At 39.2% G+C, this 26,526-nt stretch overlaps 1 protein-coding gene across 3 annotated transcripts in view; it reads left to right on the top strand.

Moving 5' to 3' along the window:
* The window catches only part of cbl (Cbl proto-oncogene, E3 ubiquitin protein ligase), a 50,411-nt gene that overhangs the window by 20,870 nt on the left and 3,015 nt on the right, over positions 1-26,526 (top strand). For 2 of the 3 annotated variants that reach the window (XM_044120570.1, XM_044120568.1), the window contains exons 3-16: positions 3,615-3,761; positions 4,646-4,802; positions 7,061-7,182; positions 8,857-8,994; positions 9,706-9,793; positions 10,811-10,942; positions 11,815-12,033; positions 12,465-12,596; positions 13,605-14,024; positions 17,607-17,695; positions 17,809-17,997; positions 18,077-18,162; positions 18,292-18,537; positions 20,089-25,493. In XM_044120570.1, coding sequence (XP_043976505.1) covers positions 3,615-3,761; positions 4,646-4,802; positions 7,061-7,182; positions 8,857-8,994; positions 9,706-9,793; positions 10,811-10,942; positions 11,815-12,033; positions 12,465-12,596; positions 13,605-14,024; positions 17,607-17,695; positions 17,809-17,997; positions 18,077-18,162; positions 18,292-18,537; positions 20,089-20,387 — 2,464 coding nt within the window. In that variant the 3' untranslated portion in view covers positions 20,388-25,493. Of the gene's footprint in view, positions 1-3,614; positions 3,762-4,645; positions 4,803-7,060; positions 7,183-8,856; positions 8,995-9,705; positions 9,794-10,810; positions 10,943-11,814; positions 12,034-12,464; positions 12,597-13,604; positions 14,025-17,606; positions 17,696-17,808; positions 17,998-18,076; positions 18,163-18,291; positions 18,538-20,088; positions 26,226-26,526 lie in introns of all 3 variants that reach the window. The other variant, XM_044120569.1, reaches the window with a different exon arrangement.

The following is a 26,526-nucleotide window of genomic DNA, read 5'->3' as shown; positions in this document are numbered from 1 at the left end:
GTCTCTGTGCTACTCTTTTAATCTTCGCTTTTTCAGCACAGAGTGCTGTACTAGCGTGTGGTTTGCCATTGTCAGCCAGACTCTTGTTTCTTATTCTCCCTTTTTTCTTTTTGACAGTTCCCTCTTGCTCTTCTTCTAGTTTGCTCTCTTCTCAGCTTCCTTGTTGTGTCATCTTTATTTTCCGCTCCAACCCATCAGTCACTTCCTCCTCTCTGCGCTTGTTGACCAGCCCTGTTAAAACTGAGTCAGAACTGAAAGACGCTGCAGCCTCAATTTCTAATTCGTCCTGTGAGCTAATTCGTATGTCTATGGGAGCCCTTCTGCATTTTGTGGGCTGCTTTTAACGAGGAGGAACTCCAAATAGAAACTAAGCCTTCAATTTTATGTTTTTATTTGTTGCTTGAATATTGTAACCCTTAATCTCTCTGGATTTTCTGTCATCTAGTCACTTGTAAGAATGTTCGTGGTGTGTGAAGATGCCACATTCATGGGTACAAAAAGTCTACACACCCTGTTAAATTGTTTGATTTTGACCATTAAGGGGTGCCATGTAAATAGTTCATTTCCTTTTCAAAACTTTTCATATTTAATTTGACCTATAACCTGTAAAGCTAATCTAATAAACAGATTTTTTTTTCAGGCTGCAAAAATAATAACAATAATAGTAGTAATATGATTGCATAACTGTGTAACTGCATTCAGAATAAACCACTATATTAAAACTCATGTTAAGTAGAAGTCCTACAAAAAGCTTCCAATACATCATAAGGATTGGATTGGCAAAAGGTATCAGTCAGGGGATGGATACAAGAAAAAGGATAGTGCACAGTTCAAAGAGCAAACATCAAGTCAAGAAAATTTGGTGCAAGAAGAAGAAGATGCTCCAAATTGATTTAAAAAAAATAAACAGAAGGAAGAGAAAAAGAGAACAGTGGTCCGGGAAGTCAACAACAAATGGGCTACAGAAACTTCTGGCAAATACAAGTGGAATCTCCTGTCTTCTTCATTAGGGGTGCACCAATTTATCGGCCAGCTGATTTCCTCATTTTTCATAGATCTGTGATCAGGCGATACTTGGACGTGAAGCAGATATAATCCACCGATCTTATCTACCACACCGAAGGTCTAAAAATCAACCACTCTCCTCTTCTGCTGTTCCGTGAGAGTTTTGACTGGCAGTCTGGCCCACCAGGCCATGTCTGCACGTTTGCAGTTAACAATGGTCACCTCACTGGTAGCAACTTTCTTGCTAGGGCTGTAGCGACACACTAATCTCACATTACAAAACGATGCACGATATTCTGTTCACGGTACAATATATATCACAATATTCAGTAAACGATACGATTCAATACATTTTTAGGATTATCTGAAAGATTTTAGAGGGACAGAGTGATTTTTGGTGACATTTTGTGACTGTTTCGTAGACTGGGATTGAATAAATATAGCTGATGGTGTAATACCGATGTAATGAATGTTGTTTTTATTATACATTTGTTATACATTTGCTTTGTTTAAATGTTAATTGTGTGGCTTTGTGTATTTGGTTATGCAGAAAACGAACATTTTTTGTTTCATTCACTTATATTAGATACTGTAAATTGCAACTGGGTAAAAAAATGTCACGTGTGAAAGCTGCCATTTAATTAATGTGGGTTTGACATTAAACTCAAAGTAGGATTTAATGTATCGATACTCGCAGAAGAAAAATCAACACTTTCTGAGAAAATATATCAATAAATATTGTAGAATCAATAAGATTACACACACTTGCTGTATTTAGCGACATTTTATGAAAAAAAAAAAAAATGGTATCGGTCAAAATCGGAATCGGCATGTTAGGCTTTTTAAAAGATCGGTAATCGCCGACCAGCCAGAAAACTGCGATCGATGCACCCCTGTTTTTTTTATATGTCTGATCTATAGGGATGGGTGACAGAAATACAGGCAGAAAATCATTCAAGCCCTGCATAAACATGTTGAAAGTCAACCAAAAGCACTTGTGGGAAAATGTGTTCTGGTCTGAGTCAAAGTTTGGACCTTTTGTCCACGACTCCAATAGGAACGTGCAGAAACACAGTGAAGTGTGATGGTGATTCACGTTTTGAACATATTTTTTTTTTTTATCTTTAACTGGGTGGAGGGGATTATGAGAAATTCCAAGTAGCAATGTTCAGACTTCAGTTTGTAAGATGAAGAGGAACTTGATATTTCAGCACATCAACCCAGAGAAAAATTTTAAAGTTGTGTAATGACCCAGACATAGCCCAAAACTAAACAGATTAATAATGTGGCATGATTTATAGAGGGCTGTGCATGAAAGATTTTCTCATAATTTGACAATTCTAGATTTTGTCAAAGAATGAGAAAATACTCCCAAATTAAAAGGTTCCATGTTGATGGAGTCCTACCCAAGAAGAACCCAAAAGGTTTTTCTCTTGCATTGTACAGTTTGTAGGTCGCATCAAAAGGGAAAAAGTTAATCTGTCACGAACTTATAAAAATCTTCTAACCAAGAAACTTGACACCACAAATTTTAAGAGACGCAAACCCCCAGAAGCGCTAATAACTAGTTCATACTGGCAGCTTTCACAACTTCCATAAATCTGCTGCAGCCATATTGGACACACAACTGAGGGTTGACTGTGGAGTTCCAGATTAATGGGACGCTCTTGTTCCATTTCCTACTGGGAACTCTGAAAATCCCCCTCTAGACTACAAAACAACCCACAATCAGTTGTTCTTGTGGCCTTCTGAAGCAAAGATGTTGAGTTTGCCTCACAAAATAAAAAGAAACGTGTTATTAAAATGGATGGCACAAATGTTCCAGGCATTTGTTTAATGCCTATTAAATCCTATTATATCTAATCACAACTGAATGTGCCAACATCTTTGATGTGGTGCATTTATGGTCAATGACTGCCAAGAGTTCAGTTTGTGTCAGCTGTTCCAGCCCTATTCAAACCATCTGTGAAAAAATTTAACTTGTTTGGTTGTTGGAGGACAGACAGTTCTTGCCATCTTTATTTATAAAGCCACCATTGAAGCTTAAATAAACTGTATCAACTATAAGCATGTTGATTTACTTTTATGTTCACTCAGCCTAATTCCAGCAGTAGGACTTTTTGTTTTTCGCCCAACAAAAGCAAACTTTAATATATAGCAATTTACTTGTATGATTTGGCAGGTTTTTTTTTTCTTGTATTTCTTAGCAGCTCATTTCGGGTAAAATATAATTACGAACGGTCCATTGACTGTGGCGGTTTCTCAGTTTCTTGTTTTTCTGGTAATATTCACAAATGATCAGTTAGGTCATAATGTGCCACAAAAATATACACCCACTTTTCATCCAAATAAAAAATTTCTGAAACAATCAAATTTTAACGTCAGGCAAAGATAAACCGGGTAAAAGGCTGTTTTAGATGTTGGTAGATTTGAATGCTTGTCTTATCATTCAGTCAATCGTTTAAATTAATTCATTGTGTGTTTCTGTTGTTTTGATTCAACAAGTTTGGATGTTTACTGGAAAATGTTGATAGTGAAATACTTCCAGTGGTCTTTTAAGAAAAATCCAATGATTTTAAAAACATTGGTTTCTTTTTTTCACTTTTCAGACGAAACCTCACCAAGCTGTCGTTGATCTTCAGTCACATGCTGGCTGAGCTGAAAGCCATCTTCCCCAACGGCCTGTTTCAAGGTGACAACTTCCGCATAACCAAAGCTGATGCTGCAGAGTTCTGGAGGCGCGCCTTTGGGGACAAGTAAGCACCATTGTTTTTGTGTTTTTGTGGTGGAGTATTCATGCATCACAGTTATAACCCATGTGGACCTAAAATGTGTCAATATATTTACTGGTATCTATTTCAGTGATAAAGTTACCATTAAAAACTTGCTAGTTCAGCACAGTGTTACTGTATCCAATCTAGATCCCAAACCAAAATAAATATCAGCTAGGCTGATTCTAGACTGTTTTTAAAAGCACAACAGGGAGCCATCACAGCATTTGCTCTTATGCATTAGATAACATTAAGTTCAGTCACTGTTCAATATAGCCATGGACATTTCAGCAATTCAGTTAGTGTTTACATAACTCTGTTATTCCATAGCACTTCCATTTGGTTTCCCCTGTTATATTTCCAATGAGAATTAAGTGAACTGGACAACAACATGAATTCAGTTTACTCCAGTAAACTCTTATAACGTTAGTTTACAACATCACAAAACAAATAGATTCGATTTATACAGTGGTTACAACAACAACAAAAAATCCAGTTAAGATTAAACTCTATTGAGTTTATTCAATGACAGTCATATTGTACAGTTCAATTAACTCAGAATATAGAAATGGTAAACTTGATTATGTAGCGGTCTAGTGACTCTCAGAGTCACTGACAATACAGCAATCTCTCCTCGTGTGAAGAAAGTGGCGACAGTGGAGAGGAACAACTTCCTCCTGACAGGAACATTCTTCCAGTAGAACCAGCCTTCTGCAGAGTCAAAAATTTATTTTCACATTACCGCAGGTTTAAAACAAGAATAGAACAGTTATAGCTTGTTTTTTTTAAACGTAAGCACAAAGGGAGGGGTGTAATACGCAACGTTATCCAAAGCTCTTGTAAATGTATGATTGTCGGTCTGTTCCCAGAACCATTGTGCCTTGGAAGGTGTTCCGTCAGTCTCTCCATGAGTTTCATAACATCAGCTCTGGTCTGGAGGCCATGGCTCTCAAATCCACCATAGATCTCACCTGCAATGATTATATCTCAGTGTTTGAGTTCGACATCTTCACTCGGCTATTCCAGGTAGAAACTCCACACAAACACGCTTTGCACCTTTCAAGTACTTTTATTTTTAAAGTCATTTATTCATCAGTATTCTGGTCCAGTCATAAAATGGAAGTTAAAACAACCCTCCTACATTTTGTGAACTATTATTGTACCTTTTGATTTTTATTTGCTTACAGAGTTTTGTTGATTTTTAGTTTTAAATATTCATATACATATCAGAAAAGATGGTAAATATTGTAGTATTGGCAATCCTAAATACAAAGTGTTCAACATGTCTTCACACTTTGTTACAAGCAATAACTGTACTCCATTTTGTCACAAGTTTATATTGCGCATGCATGGGTTGATGTTGAACAGCACGTATACATTTTTACATCAGTATTAAAATAAATTTATGTTACAACTGCTAGAAATAATGGTAAGAAAAGGCCCTAGTTAACTGCTTACCTTTCTAAGTTGCGCAAGTGTTCTTGTATCATAAACCACTGCTTTGCTGTAGAGTCATTTATCCCTGGGTGACATTTTCCCTTGGAACTTGTGCGCAGAGCTCTGACAGGCTTAATGAAGCCTAAACAGATTACAGATGTTTCCTTCTCCAAACAGAAAAAAGATCTCATCCTAATGTCCTCAGACTCAGAGGAAGTAACTCTGAGACCGTTTCGAAGGCTGTTCTTAACCTATTGACACTGTGCAAAAGACTAGTAGTAGTTGTATATTTATGCAAAAACGATGTAAAAGTCTGTGCAGTATAAAGAAAACCAAAAATTAAAAGTACAGTACAGTTTGTTCAATTAACATTTTTTGTGAAAGTTGTTTGAGCAAGATGGTGTATAATTAGGTTAGAATGAGGCCTGCAAGAAGAAATGAGGCACTCTGACTGAACAAGACAGTTTGAACTTTTCACTTCCTGTGTGGGAGGACTATAAAAAAAAACAAGCCGCGAGTTTTAATATAGGCTGATTTGTCCGAGCCACAGAAAACATTTAATCCCATTGCTGAGAATACCTGAAGCCTTTTCAATTTCCCTGTTGGGTTCATTAATGTGCATTCATTCATGCCTAAAATACCTTCACTGACTCACCAACTCAATGTCAAAATGTCCACCAGAAGGTCACTCATGTTTGCAGACAGGATTTTACATATGAGGCCTGGTTATTGCAGGTTTTTAAAATTAACTAAATACATCCTCAAATGAACAGCATCACTTGTCAAACTTGTTATAAATCGCCAAAAATGAACAGTTTTTCTTCTAAAAGCCAATCCAAACAGCTTTTGGAGTCATACAGTTATGAGCATTAATATTTTAATATGCTAAATGATGTATTTGAAGCTCAAGATGGCACTTGGCTTTCTGCAGTTTCTCTGGGCATTGCTTATTCTGGCTAAGTGGTGAACTCGTTGAAAAGGCGGGGTCATAAATACGGTACTCTTTTTTTATTAAATTTTTTTCCCCCCTCATTGTAGAATGACGAAATCCCAAAGTTTACCAATGGCCCACTCACTTAAAATGTGTCATATACATTAAAGGCTCGAACATTCAAATGGCTTAGCTGGTGTTTGAAACTTTAGCGAGATTTACAGTCTTCTTGTGAACACACGGCTCGAATCTGGCTGCATATTTTAACCACTAAAACCACTAAAAACTGGGTCTGCATCAGAAATCCAATCCTTGTAGTTTTTGAATTTTTGCTTGGATTGAAACCGGTGAGTCCAGAAGACCACCTCAAAAGCCAACTGTGCCTTTGTTTGTCAGTGTTTGTATAACTTTGATCATGTGAAGAAAGTACACAGTTCAAATAAAAGCTCAAACTTTTTCTTTTAAACTCCTAGTGGTATGATATAAGGAACTTCAAAACAAACCTTTAAAACACATAAAGTCCTAAATCAACGTTAATCATGAGGGTATGTAAACTTTCTGGCCTGAATTGCGTATAGTTTGATTTACGGACAGTATGGAAAATCTCCCCTTTACTTCATCGTGTGCCTTTAAACTCTGCAAGCTCATCTACCGTTAAACTTGATGACTCTGGCTGGACCCACCTATAAATCCCACTGATGTCCACTGAACTGCCGTTTGAACAAAACCCATGCATGTTGCAATATGCAGCATTTCTCCTTACTCTATTTCTGCTCTTTATTACTGTGTCCATTCACTCACACATTATGACTCACTCTGCCTTTCTCCTATGACCGTTCTCTCTCTCTCTGTGTGTGTGTGTGTGTGTGTGTGTGTGTGTGTGTGTGTGTGTGTGTGTGTGTGTGTGCGTGGGTAGCCCTGGTCATCCCTGCTGCGAAACTGGAACAGCTTGGCTGTTACTCACCCAGGGTACATGGCCTTCCTCACATATGATGAGGTCAAAGCTCGGCTGCAGAAATTCATCCACAAGCCTGGCAGGTGAGAACCACTCTGAGCACAAACACGTCTAGAAGACAAATAACATGCATCATGTGAAGAAAAGTTTTGGATTTTGTGTCCTTACTGTGAGTTGTTTCTGCTGACTATTGCACAGACGCAGGTTAGCTGTAGCTCTCGGGACTTTTTAAAAAAAAATAAAACTCCTTCATCGGTCCGTGTTTGTATCAAGTATCGCAACTTGAGTCCTGGTGACGGATTCTTCAGCCATACATGCTACATTTTGTGTGGGTGCGTTTGGAGCCGAGTCCAAAGAGCCCAGGGCGGCGTGGCGCTGGTACCTTACATCAATGGCCTGATTGTGCATTGGAAGTTGATGTCACTCTTCAGGCCTGGCCAGCTTAAGGCCACATCAACACCAGAGCACTTACTGGTCGATGTGAAAGCTGCTTTTTTACACTTTAATCCAGAGCAATCCAGAGCTCCCTAATGGCTGTATTTATTTTATTTTTTTTGTCTTTTTCAAACTAGCGACAGTGAGCTGATGCAAGTCTTTTTTTGCTAGCTTACATCAGTCTCAAAATGCTTCAGACCCATCCTGCTTCACTGTCGCAGTGAGACCAGTTCAACTTTATTTCCGAAGCCGCTCTGCTCCTCCTAATATTTTTTATAAAAGATTTCCCAACTTGAGGGTAGACGGCACATCGAGCCCAGAAACCTCAGTCTCCTGCTGACTCATCTGAAGCTCCTCTTTCACTTTGTTTTATCGTTAGATTTCCTCTTTCTTTTTTAATGTGTTAAGACAGGTTTTTTGTTATTCTTGAAAAGCTTGAGCGAAGTGCATCAGAGTCACAACCTCTTTTTCTACTTAGGCTTAATCACATTTTATAATAATTGTTTGCAAGTTTAATATAAACGTGCTTTGATTTTATTAAATGTTTTGGCCACAGCGAGCACTTTCTCTAGGGAACATTGTAAGTTGTTTTTAATTCATTGCTAGCTGATGTCTTCACATTTAAAAACAAGAGTTATTTGCTGGTATGTCCCAACAGGCCATATTATTGTTTTAACTGTTGATTTATAACAACACTGTCTCATCTTTTTTGTTGCTGTGTTTAATTTTGCAGAAACCCTATATTTTTTAAAAGTTAGCATAAAGCACTAATAAAACCTATAGCGACATTATTAGATGTCAACCCCTGAACATTGACCCTTCATAGAGCAATCAGTCCCTATAAAATCCCAGTTTTAGGTAGAAAAAAATGGAACCATGTTAAATTGTACTGCATATACGTATCTCACAGTAACTTCAGAAGCATTAAAATTATTTAACTGGGTTATAAACAAATTGTCATCCAGAAAGAAAACGCAACTAGGATAGTTTAACTTTGTTTCAAGTTAATTTGCCTCTCCAGTCGATAAGTGTGTGAACACAAAGACTGAATCAAAAAGTGGTTCAACAAAACTGTCCTTTCATTTAGATTAATGTCGATGTGAAAGAAACAAAGGTGAAGTTTCTACCACTAATCTGGACCACAATTCACAAGTAACTGTATTCAGCAGTTTGTCCTGTAATCCTTGATTAGTATGTGTATCATAAAAGTTGAGATTACTTAAGCATCTTTTTATTACTCATATTACTGGTCTTCTGTGTCTGGTGTTTATTTTTGTATTTTTTCAGATGACTTGATACATTTTTTTCCTCTCTCTCCCCAGTTATATCTTCCGACTGAGTTGCACTCGCCTGGGCCAGTGGGCCATCGGTTACGTGACAGCCGATGGGAATATTCTCCAGACCATTCCCCATAATAAGCCCCTCTTCCAGGCCCTCATTGATGGTTTCAGAGAAGGCTTGTAAGTTCCCTTTTTGTTTGACTAATTTATATCTGTTGTGGTTTTTCATCTACATTTCTGAGCTTCGTCTCTGCATTCAGTTTGTGCCCTTCAGATCTTTCCTTTTTTTTTCTTTCCTTTCTTTTGTTGTTCTTTTAAGTGCGTCTCTGTGTGAACTTGGTTACCCCCTTTCTTTGGAGCCTTTCGATTGAATCTGCCTCTCAGCTTCTAGTGAATCCAGGCATATCATCTAGCTCGCCGCCGCCAACCCCCTCGTCGCCACACTGTTATCATAACCAGAGCAGAACCATTGATTTCTAATGCGGACCTCAGTCAGTGGTTTACCCAGCTGGCTTGACACCCGTCTTTTCCTGCCAGTAGTGATTCTTGTGTTTAATGAAAGCTGTGTTTGGCCTGTCCCAACCTGTAATCAAACTCCGATTTGAGCTGGGAAAGCCTGTAAAGTATACGGCCTGTGTCTACGAAACATTTATCAGATGGTAATTACAGCGTCCAACCCATTTGTAAAATTGTCTTGTACTGTATATGCAGCAACTTGCACAAAGTAAATTAACTCAACAGATGTTTTTATCACCGCAGCTTGTTGGGTACACAAGTGATATAATCGCTCCAATAACAATAATTACTTTTAAATTAAAATGCTTGTTGAATTAACCAGAGATGTTTTGTGTGGGTACATTTTCATTTTATTTATTTTTTTTGTACCCCCAGCTATTTATTCCCCGATGGCCGGACTCAGAACCCCGACCTGACGGGTCTGTGTGAACCTTCACCTCAAGACCACATTAAAGTCACACAGGTGAGAGCCTGTATACCCACAATGCTTTGTTGGAGGGGTTTTTTTGTGTATTTGCGTTGCTTTTTAACATTTTCTTAAAAATTGTTTATTTAAAACAATATATCTTCAGCGGTGCTTTGAGAGACTAAGTACCACAGCCAGATGCAATCTAAATAAAACTGAGATAAAAACATAAAGTAAAGTGAATATGTCAATAATTTAACACAGAATTACACATGCCAATAGTGACTTTGCTGTAATACCTCAATAGAAAGTGCATACTTTTATTCTTGCAAAATAAAAATAAAACTACATTGTACTTCTTTTCCCATTCGATACTTACTTATGTGTTTATTAGATTTAGTTAGAAATGATCAGGATAGTCCTTTATTAATCCCGCAGTGAAGAAATTCACTTGTTACAGCAGCAGAGTAACAAAATCTAAAAATATCTAAAAATAAAATTAGAAACTATATTACAATACCTGCAGTTAGAATGAAATTAAAATTAACTAGACACAATAAATAAATACAGAATATGTTATTTTGTATGTTCGTTGCACAGCTTTGGAGAACTATTTTATTTTTTATTTGAATAACATTTTAAGAGGAATTTAATGTATGAACTTCCAGTTTTATTTAAATGATCATTTTCTTCTACAGCTTATTGATTTATTGAATTGTGGCTTTGTCGGTCCTCAAATTTCAGAATCAATTTCCTTCAGAAAGACAGAGAATTAGCTTTTCTTTCAGTTTTTTTTGTTTTTGTTTTTCATTTAATACATCCGAACTTTAAGGTCAGAACATTTTTAGCGAGAAAGACGCCTCACGGAAATGTGTAAAAAGCAGTTTTTGCCTCGGTTCTTGCCGACCTTATCTCTGCATCAGCGCAGAACCGAAACTCGGCGAACGCCTCCTCGCTCTAACTGATCGCTCCCCATCCTCCCAGGCGCCGTTCAGCAGGATCTCAGGTGGTGTCAGTTCTCTGTGATGTTACTGTCTTCTCATGTTTTGTTTTTTTTGTTGTTCCCGCCCTCAGGAGCAATATGAGCTGTACTGTGAGATGGGCTCCACTTTCCAGCTCTGTAAAATCTGCGCGGAGAATGACAAAGATGTGAAGATCGAGCCCTGTGGTCATCTCATGTGCACCTCCTGTCTCACCGCCTGGCAGGTACAAGAGTGGGTGGAAGCAAAGGGTTTTGAGTTGATGGGCTTGCATGTCGCAGGTTATGGTTACCGCTCTTACACCACTCTGGAAGAGTGTAGCTTTGAGTTCACCTTTCCAAGAACGCGTGGGTGAAAGAAACAATGTGGCACAATGTTTGCATTTGCACAGTATTGCATATTTACTTTCATAGCTCATTAATTTTATCCTTTTTCTGATATATAAATTTTTTTCACAGCTCATTCTTTTCATTCCTCACAATATTTTTTATTGGTTTTTTTTGTTTGTTTGTTTTTTTCCAGTATTTTATGCACAGATAATCCTTAGCGTTTGGTTGGACAAATTAAAACTTCAGTGTTGGCCGAACCTTTTTCCTGCTTTGGCTTTTGAGTTGCAGACGTGGGTAATAGGAAAAAACAGAGTGTGGCATTTCACTGCCTGTCTCATCTACCTGACATCATAGTTTTAAGCTAGATTTGACTTCTATTTTTCTTTTTTATCAAACAATGCATAAACACCCTTCTGTATGTAGTAGAACATAGTTAAGTCTGCATTTATTTGTGTTATACGTTCGAAGCTCAAGCTGAATTAACTTTGTTTAGGTGGAAAACAGAAACCCACTGCAGAATCAAAAGCTAACTTTAGCTTTCATGATTTGTGTAACATCTGAATAATAAAACCCAAGTAAATATTTTTTTATTCACCTTTTCCAAACCAAGTGTCTACTGGGGAAAAAAATCTAGAAATCTGCTTTTGGAAATGGAAAGGCGGTATCGTCATTCCAACATGGGTTTACTGAAGAGCTCTTCAGCATGTCGATAAAGTTTACCGCTTCTTGTCAGCTTGTCTTCACTCCCTCCCTTCTGCCTGTGCTCCAGGAGTCGGAGGGTCAGGGAACGGGATGCCCCTTCTGTCGGTGTGAGATTAAAGGTACAGAGCCGATTGTCGTAGATCCTTTTGACCCCAAGGACAACAGCGGGGGCTCAAGTCGGGCCGCCATGGGAGCCGAAGGAGCTCCATCGCCAAGCTATGACGACGACGACGACGACAGACTTGAAGACCCCCACCTGGTAATGAGCAAACTTGCTGGCACAAAGGTAAGATTGTGGAAGAAGATTGAGGTAATATTTTTTCTTGTTATGAAACAACCCACAAGGGACTCTTCAGACCAATCTCTTGTAGAGAAAACACATTCTCACTTGTCATGTCTTCCTTTTCTGAGCTGAAAGCTCACATCTTGTTACTTTGACCTTTCATCTCCATCGTTCCTGTTGCCAAAGAAGCAGCTGTTTTGTACGTCTCGTGTTAGAAACGTCCTACATGTTTTAATGCCTCTGAGAAAATCTCGATACATTATTTGTTGGCAACCTGAGCTGCTTTGATGTAACTCGATTATCATCTAACCGAGCCTTTTCAGCAACTTCTGTACATGTAGTCGTATATAATATGTGTTGGAACCATTTAATTTTTTACTGAAATGTGACGTCGATGGATTGGGTCTCATGGTTGCCTCTCTGGTCTCATCCAGGTGGACCGCCCCCCGTCACCCATGTCCATGGCCCCTCAGTCATCTCTTCCCCCAGTGCCTCCCAGACTGGACTTGTTGCCACACAGACCTCCAAACCCCCCTGGTGCCTCCAGTCCAGGGGCCACCAGTAAGGTAACCAATTCAGTTCAGTTTATTTCTACAGCACCAATTAACCAAAAAAAAAAAAAATACCTTCAGTTAAATTCTACATACATTCCAATTGACTCTCGTTGTCAAACTGTATAATAAGCTCAATTAATTAATCTAAGTATTGATCATTTTCATCCAACGCCTTAGTTCACATTAAAAACGCAGTCTTGACTAATTGCACAGATTTGGCTTTATGAAACTGTCCGGGTTATATTAGTCTAAGCTTTTAAGGAAAAAAACTTTGTCTTTAATTTGTTTATTTTATTCTTGCATATATACAAACAAACTATTCACTGTTGTTGTGATCTATTATCAGTTTATATGCTCAGCTCTCAGTCAAACCAGTTTTAAACATCTCCAAGCTACTATCATAGTAAATTCATGTATCTTAACAGTTCTTGTCTATATGCAAGTATTTAACTCCCTGTTTGGTTCAAATTCAGATCATTTCGTCTCAGAGCAATAGAAACCAGTCATATAGACTGGTCCCCTGCCTTTCTGCATACATTTTTGTGGAATGTAACTCCAATTATTTATGAAAAATTGGGCTTCTTGCAGTTTTGGGTTGTTTTTTTTGTTTGTTCTTTTTGCATAATTATGTAAAAGATTGAGAGAAAGTGCAGTTTGAGTAGCTGAAAATACTTTGGTGCAATGCTACTTGACACACTGAACTAGTATTTCTGCATCTTTTTTTTGACTTCTTTTTCCCCATTACTCTAGTAAAAAAAGACTGTTATGTAAATGAGGGTTTTGACTCATATTTTCTCTTACTCGAATACCACAGCTACACGTCTTTGCTTATAAACAGAAAGTGCAGTTGGGAGATGAAAATGTTTTTCCCCTTGCTGTCATTCACCTAAATCCTCCTGGCGTTTGATGGTTTTCCTTCTAAGCTGATTATTTCCTGCATCGGAAAATAATTTTCTTTGGCTTTTGGTCTTTCTGGTGTTTCATCTACAAGAGCTCCTTCCATCTCTGTCGTCCCTCCAGGCAGCATCACATCACAAAGACAAGCCTCTTCCACTTCCCCCTGCACTGCGGGATCTCCCCCCACCCCCTCCCCCAGACAGACCTCACACAGTCGGGGCGGCTCCAGAAGCCCGGCATCCAAGACGGCCCCTACCCTGCACTCCAGGGGAGCCCCTTCGAGATAAGCTCCCTCCCACTCCGCCGAACCGTTCTTTGGCTGACTGGAACTCCAGACCCGTTCCCAAAGCTCCAACCCCCTCTTCTACATCATCTTCACCATCCTCCTCATCCACCCACGTGCCCAGCCTGGGGGGCGACCTCAGAGCAGGTGTCAGGGAGCTCTCCAACAGACACTCGCTCCCCTTGGCGCTGCCCTCTGCGCTGGACAACCGCGCGGACTCTCAGAAGAACAACAGCTCCCTCAGTCTGGACCACCAGCTGGTCAGAACCAACACACACACACACACACACGCACACACACACACACACACACACACACACACACACACACACACACACACACTAAACATCTGATTTATCTGATGTTTGTAAAAATTGTTCACAAAAGACTTTGGATAGCATTTCCTAAATATAAACTCTTATTTTTGATGGGTCACTCATGACTAGAGCTTCCGCAAATTTAGTCTTTAGCAGCCCAAGATTTATTTCTTGATGTCTTTTTTTTTAACCATTAAAACAATTTAAATAATTGTTCTTTATCTTTCATACCATTTCATTGACGGTATTAGATTTTATTAGAAAAAGTTAATGAATGCTAAGTAAAAATTATACAGTGTACCTAATGCTTTGAAAGCTAAACCTGGCAAATTTTGAAAAATTCGATGAAAGTGGGCGAAGCCAAGAAACGAAGCCGAGTGTGGAGATGATTGTTGGAGGAGACAGAAAGAAGAACTGTTAACTTCGGCACTTTGTCGCTCTGTTTACCTACTCTCCCCCACACACCTCCTCAAAAAAAAGAATCAGTGGATAAATTTATCAACTTTTTTATCTGTTGTGTTGGAAACTTTTATGGCGACAACGCTCTGCGGTGTCCTGAGTAAACAGTGAGCGCTAACGTGAGCTTCTCCCATTTCCTGAGCACTGCAGTCTGTCTTGCACAATCGTTCATCCTGCAGTATACAGTCACCAGGTGGTCAGAGCAGAGAAAAAAGACCAATTTCACTCTGTGTTCACATTGCAAATGTGTTCATATTTACAAAGCTGATTGAATCCGTGTTTGTCACGGTCAATCTCACTATTCCAACTTCTGACTCGCCTCGGGTCGGTCCGTGTGTCCGAATGAGTTGGTTTTATACCTGATCTCAAAATATTGACAAATTAAGCAAACTTGCACAAAAATGTCAAACTTCACTCAGAAAGTCAAAGATTGAACCCTAACTTATTAATAGTTTATCACAAAGAAGGTTGATTTGGGGGTTAGTTACACATCAAGGACTTCAGATCATTTTTTCAACATTTTGAAGTATTTCAGCAGCTTAGATGGGGCAAAATGGGCAGTAAGGGGAGATTCAATGATTCCACAAACTGTCATAAATGAGACAAAACAACCAGGTATGTTTTTGACGAGGGGGAAATCATTATAATATTATATAAAGCTCAAATAAGTCAATTTTATATAATACCTCCCATTTTTCCTACACATCAGTGAAACAACATGGTTTTACTGTTGTAGTTGCATTATTAAGCCTCTTCTGCAGCCGTCTTAAGTTTTGTTTTTTTGTTGTTTTTTTTTCATGTTTATTTCCTGGGTTCAGATTTATAGTTTTCTAGAAATCGACTTTTCCCTGTGGAAGAAACTTGATCCCAAATCGTGTTGCATTGGGATTCGTGAACTAAAGTCTAAAAAGTTCAATTTACCTTGTTCACCATCATGTCCTTTATTATGGTGATTTTTTTTTTTTACTTAAACATTTATTACAGTAGTTGGCAAAAACCTATTTGTAAGCATGGACACAGTTTTGTAACCTAAAGGCTGAAAACTAGGACTGGCCTTAAAAAAAAATCTAAATTATTTTTACCTTACTTAGGTCAATGTCTAAACAAAGTTATTAACCACATTGAAGGGATTTTTTTCATACACCTCATACACTTTAGCCATCAATCAAAATTACTTCTGTCTCTTCAGCTGTATAGCATCCGGCTCTGGAGCACGCAAACTGATTTCACAAACATTTGTGAAATAATGGGTCATTTCCAGCATTGCACTGTGATAAGACGCCACCTGAGCAATAAGTCTGAATTTTCCATGCCACAAAGCTTTCCACGGTCAACTGTTGGCGGTGTCATAACAAGAAGGAGTCAAATAGGAACGACAGCAACTCTGCCACAAAGTGGTAGGCCACATAAAATCAAGAGTGCGGTTAGCAGGTGCCGAGGCACATAGTGTGCAAAGAGCTCCAACTTTCTGCAGAGTTAATAGCCACAGAACTTTAGTTTCATTGAAAGAAACTCGTTAGCGTGACGCAACATTTTGATCAATTTATCGCTCCCAACTTTGTTTGGGTACAGTTTGTGAATGGTTCCTTTGTGTTGCCACATTTCTGCGCACCAGTGCAAAAAGAATAGTCCATAAAGACACAGACGAGTAGGTTTAATGCAGAAGAGTCCCGACTTCAACCTGATAGAACAATGTTGGGATTAATTAAAGGAGAGAATGTGAGCCAGTCTTCCACAGTCTGAGCCTTGAGGAAAGACTTCCCTCATACTCTGACTCTTCTTCTAAAACTGCAGGAATAAACAAACCTCACAGCTGTATTCTTGCATAATCCAGCATCACAGATACTTAATATGGTCTGGTTCTTCTTTAAAAATGTAAAAGACCAACTCTGCTCCTTGTTTACCCACTCAGCTGCCCTGTTTGGTGCCCTAACGTCTCTGTTACACATTTAGCGTCGGCCTTACAGCCTTCAAGAGTCGACTGAGTTTCCTCATTTCTCTCTCTCGTTTTTTGAAGTTATCTGACATGTTTGATAACAGCGTCCAGGCATCACTCTCCTTTGATGACTCTGAAAAAAGTTTCAGTCTTTTCCTCCTCAAACTTAATTGTTTTCTATATTTCTGAAGAAGTGTCTAACCACATCTGATTTGGTTGGTTGAAATCTGAGCGATCAAAAGATCTTTCCACCCTTTTACAGAGAATATCAGGCTCTCCTGTCACATCATCACTCCTCTTCCTCCTTTAAGTCTTCTGCTATATTTTGGTACGTTCTTTTATTTTTCCAACATATGCTTATCCCAATCCTTTCCTAATCAGACATTCCATTATGTTTATTTCTCTATTGTGATGCATAAGCTGGTCTTTCTAGTTACAACATAGAAATTGGCACCCTCTGGTAAAAGCTCTCTGTGTGGTCCTGTGTAATAACAGGCCTGTTTTAAAGAGTGTGTTGCTGATATTGAGCAGCAAAGAAATCAAATCTGTGGTTTCCACGTGTCGGTAACATGCAACATGAAGTAGTCTGCACCTTTCCATGAAACACACGTGCTGTTTCTTTCAAATCAAATTGAAAAGCTACACTTTTGTAAACCTCTTTATGTACTTCAGATCTAAACTAAACTTTATTTTCAATATTCGCCCTCAGTAGTCTCGTAAATGTAAAATAGGACGGAGTTTCTGAAACTGAGAATATGACAAGTATACCTTTATTATAAAGGTGGACAAAGGAGAAATAAATAAAAGTGTCTCTAAAATTAACTGCTCACCCAATAATAAATGGTAAAATGAGTCCATCTAATTGCTACCTTGAATTTTTTATTAACTAGAAACAATGTGTGCTTTAAAGAAAACCTGTTTTAAATAAAATAAACAACACTTAGCCTGGTGGGGAGGCAAATAAAGCCTGGTGGGCCTCCAGGCTTATGATACACTGGATGAAACGCTCTCTAGTTTGGCAGAAAAAAATCATGACCCTAAGTTACAGCTTTTAATTATCTCGTTTTAAATGTTGAGTTTTATTTTTGTGTAAAGTAACTAAAGCTGGTGAAATCTGTTCCCTCCTTTAGAGTATTGCTGCAATAGTTTCTCAAGATTATGACAACCCCAAAGTGAAACCATCAGCCTCAGCCAATGCCATCTACACACTGGCAAACAGGTACATCCAAATGACCCTGAGGTTACTTACCAATGCACACCTGTGGTCTGGACGCTATACACGATGTTTCCTCTTAAAGAGTCTTTCAATATTCTCATACTGTCTGTTCCCAGACAGTCTCAAGGTTTGAGGCAAGTGCCCGGAGAGGAGGCGTGTGACAGCGAGGAAGACTCTGAGTACATGATCCCTTCATCTCGCCCCATTGCCGTTCCATCAGTACCAGACACCCTGCAAGTCCAAAGGCCCCCACAGCCTCTGACTGCTCTGCAGGCACAGACTCAAGCCCCTGCAGTCAACTCGCGGTATTCAAACCTTCCTAAAGGCACTTTAGGAAAGATCTTTGAGTCGTGATCTGAGCTTTAAACCCATCATTTGTTGTAGGCTCACACTAGATGCAGAGGATGGGCCGACATCGCATGAAGCCATGTACAGCGTCCAGCCCAGGTCACAACAGGCCAGAGACTCAGGTATTTTCTTCTAACCACAAAACCAGATAGCCTAAAAATCCCCCTCAATTCCCTGTCTGAGAGGACTCTGATGCTGCAGTGTGAATATTTCTCGTAGTTTTGTGATGAGATTATCTTCCTTCCTTTCAGATTACTCAGAGCTGCCTCCCCTGCCGGTCACCAACGGGCCCAGAGACCACGCAGCAGAGGACAGAGAGGAAGAGGATAACGGCTACGACTTCCCAAAGCCCCAGCTACCACAGGCCCCGGCTCGGCGGACCTTTTCAGAAATGGGGGGGTCTCTGTCTTCATCTTCATCCTCCTCATCGTCATGCTCGTCCTCTGTGGCAGCCTTTAGCCGCCTTTCCCTAGATTCAGATTTTGGAGCTGCGGCATGTAAGTTTATGACATCAGCAACGTATACATGAGTTTTTTTTAGATAGGTTCACTGGTTACTCTCTGGTTAGATAGGAAAGTCCTTTGAAAACTCTACATGTCCAGATCAGTCACCAGATGTTACACATTAGTTTTTCTAACCAACTGAGGTTCTTTAAGTGCTCCAGGCATGTTAGAAAGTGTTTTCAGATCAGTTTCAAGTTCTGACTAGTTTTCCAGGAGTTATTTGACTTCTATTTCATATGGAGCTAAACAACAAACATATTAATATCCTGAGTAGAAGTGACCGCTGAAATTTACTCCACTGTGTGCCATGATGTGGCTTCTCACTCCAGTAACAGACGCCTCACAGAAAGGTGCTTCTGTCTGTACAAAACGCTAACACAAATGCTGAGTTGCTACTGGGAACTGGGTGTTCCAGTTGACTTTTCAACTTTCGAAGTTGGATTTTCCATTTGCAAACTGGGGTCAACTCCAACTATGACTTTTCTGTTTCAATATGGCCGGTCCTCATATCAACAATAGTAAGCTGTGGTGGAAACATGTAAGAGTGTTTTATATGCAACTATAAACTGAACAAATCAAACATGGTGTTTGCTTTTAGAAAGTAAAGCTTAAAATTAGAGAGAAAGCAAATAATGTTAATGGGTGTCGCCATGTTGAAATTCCAACTTCTTGACTGGAACGCTGTCAGCTCAATTGTTCCCACTTCCCAGGCAACTGGAATGCAGCATTAGCGTGGTGCTTTTGATTGGAGAAAGATGGGATGTTTGAGGTTCCAGTCGACTCAACTCTCTGTGCATCTCTGGGAAACAAAACACAGCAGTGAAGCATCTCAAGATGGTGGCCATCTTGAGATGCTTTTATTGGTTAATTGTGTGACTCATGGCTGCCTCTGTAGGTCTGAGAAGCAGAAGCATTTTTTTTTTTTTTTTTTTTTTTTGCATCAATAATCTGTCAGGGGTTTTCCAAAGACACTCAAAGCATAAATTAGGAGTATGCTACTCGCTTACTTATTACCTGAAAATGTTAGCTTTTTTCATACTTAATGGAGAAATTAGAAGCAGGCAAGTTTAAAGATGGAGCTCCAATCATTTGGTGAAGACATTGGCAAATCTGGTGAAGGTGCGATCAGACAATTGCATGTTATGCCTTTGCAAGCCTTGAGGTTTAGCCTCAGTGCAGGAAGTCTATTCAGCATTTGTTTCTTGATTTCTCACGGTGATGTCTCTGTGCTGGGTTGACATTTACCACACTCGGGCATTCTGCATGTTTGAGTCTGTGAGCCAATTAAATCGCTGTGCATCAAGCTGACGAGCTCGCAGATTATAGCCGGCCCTCTCGCAGTGCTTTGTTAAATGTCACTGCAGCGGAAAGCTGAAAAGGTTTCAGATTGTGTGAAAGGACATGTCTCTTCCCTTAAACTCAATTAGAATCACCAGCCATCTTTTAAGTGCAGCGCCGTTTCCAGTTAAATAAATGATCTCTTCATCTTGACCTTTAGTTGCTGTTTAAATCCAAACACTTCCTACTCCTCTTTTTCTTCCTCAGCTGCTTTAGAGCCAGCCGAAGCGCCTGAGAGACCTCCAAAGCCGCTGCCCAGACGGATCAACTCGGAGCGCCGCCACAGCCCCGTCCCGCCTGTGCCCACTTCGCCCAGCGGCGGCGCCGCAGTGGGCGGGGAGGCCAACCCCCTGATCAGCAGCGAGATCGAGCACCTCATGAGTCTGGGCTACTCCTACCAGGACATCCAGAAAGCTCTGATGATTGCACAGAACAATATAGAAATGGCCAAGAACATCCTGCGTGAGTTCGTCTCTGTTCCCTCCACCGCCCACATTTTCACATAGCAGATTGTGGCGCCCACGAATTGCGGTTTGCTCTCGTTGCCCTAGCTTGGCTCAGCCTGGTTTGGTTTTGGTCGCCGCAGACCGACCAGAAAAGCCTACTGCCTCCAGGACTACGTAAAGTGCTTTCTGACACCCTACTCCGCCCTGCCCCTCCCACCGAACCCTCCTGTGGTTTCTGACCTGGCTGTCACTCGGCAAGCTTACAGTATCTGCAGGACTCTGCGCCAGGCACTCCATGCGCTTTCAAAAGTATCATGCTGTTTTTTTTTGTTTGTTTGTTTGTTTTTTTTCTTCGAGGTTTTGGTTTCAGGAGCATCTCCTCGGGACCGCCCAAACGCGGCGACCCGAGACTTTCATAGGAATCTGCCGAAGACAAACTCTCATCTTTCATGTTGAAGCCTCTCGCTGAAAATATAATCAACACCTCACAAGGAAAACTAAAAGTGTATGTCTATATGAGAATTTAATATATAAGTAAGTATATATTAAATGTGTGTAATATATACAGTACGTGCATAAATAATATGTGAAAGTCGTTCAGTTTGGAGGGTTGCTCTTGGTACCACTGCAGGAGGAGGGGGTTGGGGGGGCGACAGGAGTCGGCTTACGGGAAGACAGGAAGGAAGAGGAAGGACGAATCGGGCGTCTTCCTGACCAGGATGCGTTAGTCAGCAGAACCTTGGAAAACGTGCAGCAGAGCTTTTCATCTTGACTTTGGTCGGATACGGCCTTTAATTAACATTGCTTTGGTACTTTTTTTTTTTTTTTTAGCATAAAAAAAAAGCAAGCGTGTCGTTTTGTTTGTAGCATGATGATAGTTTCAGGTCTGGACGTGTTGCTGGCTGCTTGTGTGTTTTGTGTACGTGAGCATGGTTGCCTGTGTGTGTGTGTGTGTGTGTGTGTGTTTGCCAGACTTTTTACTCCACTCGTCCTGCTCTCGGATGAAGCCCCTCCCTATCCTGTCCGTCTCAACATGAATGTGTGCTCCAGTCCACGTACTTGGACTCTCGCGCTCTGTTAATGTACTACTGCTCTAAGTTATGAGGCGGGGCCACAGCTAGCAGACAGGCTAGTTGTTTCGTGATCTGTGGTGGCTCACGTTTTCTTTCTGTTGTATGAACTCACTGGCTGGTCCGGGTTTCTGTCTCCAGCTGAGTCCAGTGTTACAAAACAAAAATGAAAAAAAAAAAACGACATAAAATATTGACTTACTTTGATAATATATTGTTGTTATACTATCATAAATATTGTTGGTATAATTAATTCAGAAGTGTTTCACTGCTGCTATTATTGTTAGTGCTAAACAATTAAAGCCTTAAATGTACATTTGTGAATACTCTGTTTAACCGTCATCCTGTTTCTTTAAAGTGACAGTATCTTTTGTCTTTCCAGTTCATAATGTAGCATACTTGAAAAGTATACGCAGCTCGTGAGCCCGCAGTCCTCTCAAGCTGTCGACCTGTTTAGTATTTTTAACGTTTAGTTCTGCTCTTTCTTTAGTGTATATACAAGGTTCCTACACGATTGTTGAAAAGTTTGAAATTTGATTTTCACATTTAAAGTTTGAGATAGGTGTTTGAGTTCCTAGACTATCATAAGTATCTCCATTATCCAAAAGATAAAAATCTGAATATTGTCAGGAAAAAAAACAGGCTTTTTATACCTTTGAATTTCTGCATATTTAAGTAAAATTCACAGAATAAATAGTAAAGTCTATTTCAAGGGCTTTTTGGTAACTGGTTCTGCATGACTTTAGAAATTCATAAAATTGCAATACTAATAATTGAACACTGTGACAATTGAGATTACCTATATTTTCAGCGCTTTTCTGTAATCATGAAAAGCCCACCACTCTTTAAGCTTTCCTGTATAAGCACTGCATGAGTCGTGCTACGTCATTCATTCAATTTCTACAAGCAAGTAAAAGATTAAATTACATGTAGGGTGATGCAATTCAGATTTGACCAGTCTAGATGTTTTGGATGTTAAGAGACCCATTCAATGTTGGTCCAGAAGCCAAACACTGAATCTAACAGGTAACTAGGACGTAAGTGAGTTGCACGTATACTTTTTAAAGGTGGAAAGCTTTCTATATGTCCAGTGTTACTTCTTTCTTAAAAGTGGAAAGAAAGTTGAAGTTGCCACCTTTCTACCAATTGGTTGCCAGGTGTGGGAGGGGCTACATTGCATTTCTTACTAAAATAATTGTGCCAGGTTCTTTTCACAGCATTTTGGGCCCCTCTGCCCTCCAAGGTTAGGGTCCTGTGGTTCCTAACCTGGGCAAAACAAAAACACAATCTCATTTAAAGCAGATGATGTTGCAGGTAAATCAATAAGTGTGGGGTCTTGAAATCCTTTGCAGAATTCTCAGTAACATTTGTATTTAGAAAGGGCACTAATGGTGAATTTTTTTTTTTTAAAAGCTGGATTCTTAGTTGATAAAATTTGTGTTGTTAGTGTGCTTTTTTTTTTTATTGACTTGCTAAAACATGTTTACCTAAATGATAGTTGGGGGCTAAAAGAACCTACAACCAGTATCTCAGAGATTGGGAACTGGATGTTTTTCACAAACTTTGATTTAAAGAGAAGCACAAACTTGATCCAGAAGCCCAAAAAAATTTGAGAAAATCTTTTTCCCCTCTTTAAAATCAACCAACTAGTTAGTGCTCCTTTAGTTCTCCTGCTAAGAATGTCTTCTTTTTTTTTGTGACTAGAAAAATGGCCAAACCACCAAATTAGTCTTTCAGTAAATAATAGAAGAAACCATCTTTAAGGCAGCTTTAAGGCAGTGGGCAGCAACATATATAGGCCTTATGTTTCAGAGATTATGAAAAAGAGTTGATCAAAGATGACCCAGAAGCCAAAAAAAAAAAAGCAGCAGAATAACCCTTTTCCACTCCGCGAAATGGAAAGCCAACCTCAGTGTGGTATAATTTAACGATCTATGAAATATAGAGATAATATAAACTTAAAAATATGTACAGTAGTAATAATAAGTAAATAATTTTTACTCAATGTTCCAGAGCTTTTTCTTTTTGAAAAATAGCTGAAAAAATGAGAATCGTTGCCAGTGGGAACCTTGTGTATATTAACAGTAATAAAGCAACCAAAATGTTTTTAAAGTTTTCGGTAAAGACGAATGCTTTCTGTTGAGCTTTGCCTTCTCGTTGCTCTGAAAAGAGGAGCAAGCGCCGAGGCTTTTCGTAGCGTAGACTCATGGGTACGCTGGCCCCGCCCCACGGTCTACGGTAAAAATCAGTATTTGGGCCGACTGTAACAACTAACTCAGGAATAAATGCTGTCAAAACGCCGAGCGGACTCATTAGCACAGACAGCAGCTCACCTGTGTACAGCGAAAAGTAACTGCTTCTTTGTCACAGACTTGCACATTTAGTTTTTGTTTGATTTTTCCAATGTTCGCAGGCGCAGAAACAGCAGCTTTTTACTTCCAGGTACTCTGAATTTAAAGGATATAGTCACACAAACGGCTTGTAGGTACATTAACTTGAGGCTCTCCCAGTATATGAAGAATGTTTTTGGTGTTTTTTATTATTTTCTGATTGGGAGGGTGCCATTTAGCCCCAGTTTGTCTTCACCTCTTCCGGCTGATGCTGTGTGTTGACTGGAAGCTCTCTTTGTGCTGTCTCTAGTTCTGTTTCATGTTTATTTCCTAGTTGCCTTGAGAAACTTCTTGAATGATGGATGGTGACGGACTGGGGAGATCCGCAATCCTCAATACTGTACCGCTGTTTCAAGACGGCATCTCATTATGTATTATTAGTTTACCTTTATTTTTGCACAGCATACCAATTTGTGCTTTGATACTGTCACTCTAAAGAACAGCTTACTGTATACAGTTAAAGAAAAATGTCATTTTTGCATTCCTGTGCATTTTATCCCAAAGGTTTTGTTTACTTGTTTGTTTTTCTTGACTTGTGCCATATGTTTAGAGAGAGAGCGATCATCACCGACGTCCTTACTTTTTTTTTTTTTAAAGGCCTTGTTATTTGAGGAGTGTTTGTGGGTCTCAATCTGTACCTGTTGGACTTTGAAGGCAACATAGTGCAGTAATGCTTGCATCGATCTGTCCTCTGCCTCTTCAGCCGCATCTAGCCTCATCCCTCAAACGCTCCAGTGTCTTTTTTTGACCACTTTTTCCAGATCAGTTCTCTGCCTCTGGATTCCCCAGATGCTCAGTGCTGTGCAATTTCAATATTCAGCCAGGAGAGGGGGCTGTCGTTCTAATTTCCCCCCAAACCTCAGTAAAAGAAAGGCATTCATGATTATTTTTTATTGTTTTAAAAAGCTCATATCAATTTGAAAGTATGCACATTGCTGTTAATAAAAGGTTAAGCAACTGCTTCCTGTCTCTTTTTCTACGTGGATATCAAAAGGAAAATTAAAACCAATTAATAAAAAAATAATACTTAAGTATTGTATTAATACAAATAAAAAACATTGTTTGTTTTTTTTATTACACAGTGATGAATTTCAATAGTTTATTTTATTGATTATAACAAACTAGAGCTAGATGATAAATCAAGAATATGTATTGTGATACACACACGATCAATATTAATAGATAGTAGAGGTCTTACTTGACTGTACAGCATTCTGGGAGATGTAGGCAGAGGAAAGATTAGCAGTTGGCTAAGCTAGGTCGTGAGATGAAGTGAGTGAGCGTCACTCTCGCTCTTTGCTAGGTAACTGGTTGTTACCTGGTAACGAGTTGCTAGTAACAACCAGTTGACTGGCTCGCTTAGCTGCAGTTTCAGGTTTCGCCACAGTTCATCATAACTGCTTAAACGGCGTTGCGTGAAAAGTGGATAAAACAGGAAAGGCTTAGTCACGAGTTTAACAGTAGTTCAGATATTTAAAACAACAAAAAAAAAGTTAACAGGCAAACATGAATATAGATTGATATGAAACGCTTATATCGTGGTAAATTCTCCAGCCATATCGTCCAGCCCTAGCTTAAAATTTATAAAAACTAATAACATTTGAATATTTTATTAGACCACTAGGTATTTTATTACCTATTATTAAAGGTATTACTACTTACTTTTGGACACGCATGACTTTTAATGAGTGAAGCATTTTAAAAAGGTAAGATATTAATATTGGATGAAAGGTGCTCGTTCGCAATTGCCGCTGAAATTTACCTCCAACTTAAAAAAAAAATAAAATACGGCTACGTAAGACCTCTGTGCAGGTTGTTAAACGTTTAAGTGTTTTACTCCAATTCATTGTTTTTTTGCAAATTTTAAAACTCATTAAAATAAAGCGATTAAAGAGATTTTTTAAAAAGTGTTAACTCATTACTTTGCTATAGAAACTTGATATTTTCTGAGTGCTGTATTCAAGAATCTTAATTTTGAAGTTTAGTGGAAGGATAAACTATCACTTCGCAAATCCAAAGCTCTATCAAACGTTTTTGTCTCTACATGTGATTTAACTGTTTTGCCTAAAAATCCCTTTTCCCAGAGAGAAAAAAAATTACTTTTTGGAAAGCCAAGTCCTCCAGTTCAGAGCCGCAGAAGTCCAGTGTGAACCTCTTAAATCAATGACTCAAGGAGCCTGAATTAATTTTGAATTCATTTCCAGGTCGGCTCTGGCTTCCATTTGTCTTAGGGTTATTGTTTAGTAATAGTGTAATATGTGGATGCATTTATGTTTGACACAAAATACATGTGGAGGGTTTATGCACAAAGATCAGTGGAACTTGTCCTTTTTTCTGAACTGAGACCAAGACGTTTGGGAGAAACTTCAGGAGAATCTGTTTAATACCGTGGTCCTAAAATAACAAAACAGCAGAAATCCTCCAAAATGTATGAAGAGGTAAACTACAGACAAAATTGATTCCTTTAGAGCTACTTTTGTTTCATATGCTGCATTTAATGTTTAAGCTTCTTGTTTTATAATGTATTTGGTAACTACATTATAAACCAAAATATGATTTGACCGCCGCCTTAAGTGGATCAAATGACAGTCTTCTAAGATGTTTATGCTGGGAAAGATACAGCTAAGAACCAATTGCTCATGCTTACAGCAGTAAGAGAAAGATGTAAAACAGATTGTGACAGGAGGGTGAAGCATTTACAGATCTGAAGATTCAATACATTTTCTTACATAGATTATT

This window comes from Gambusia affinis, linkage group LG06 (genome assembly GCF_019740435.1).
Source record: "Gambusia affinis linkage group LG06, SWU_Gaff_1.0, whole genome shotgun sequence".
Classification (NCBI taxonomy): domain Eukaryota; kingdom Metazoa; phylum Chordata; class Actinopteri; order Cyprinodontiformes; family Poeciliidae; genus Gambusia; species Gambusia affinis.
This window is presented reverse-complemented; position numbering and strand designations above follow the sequence as displayed.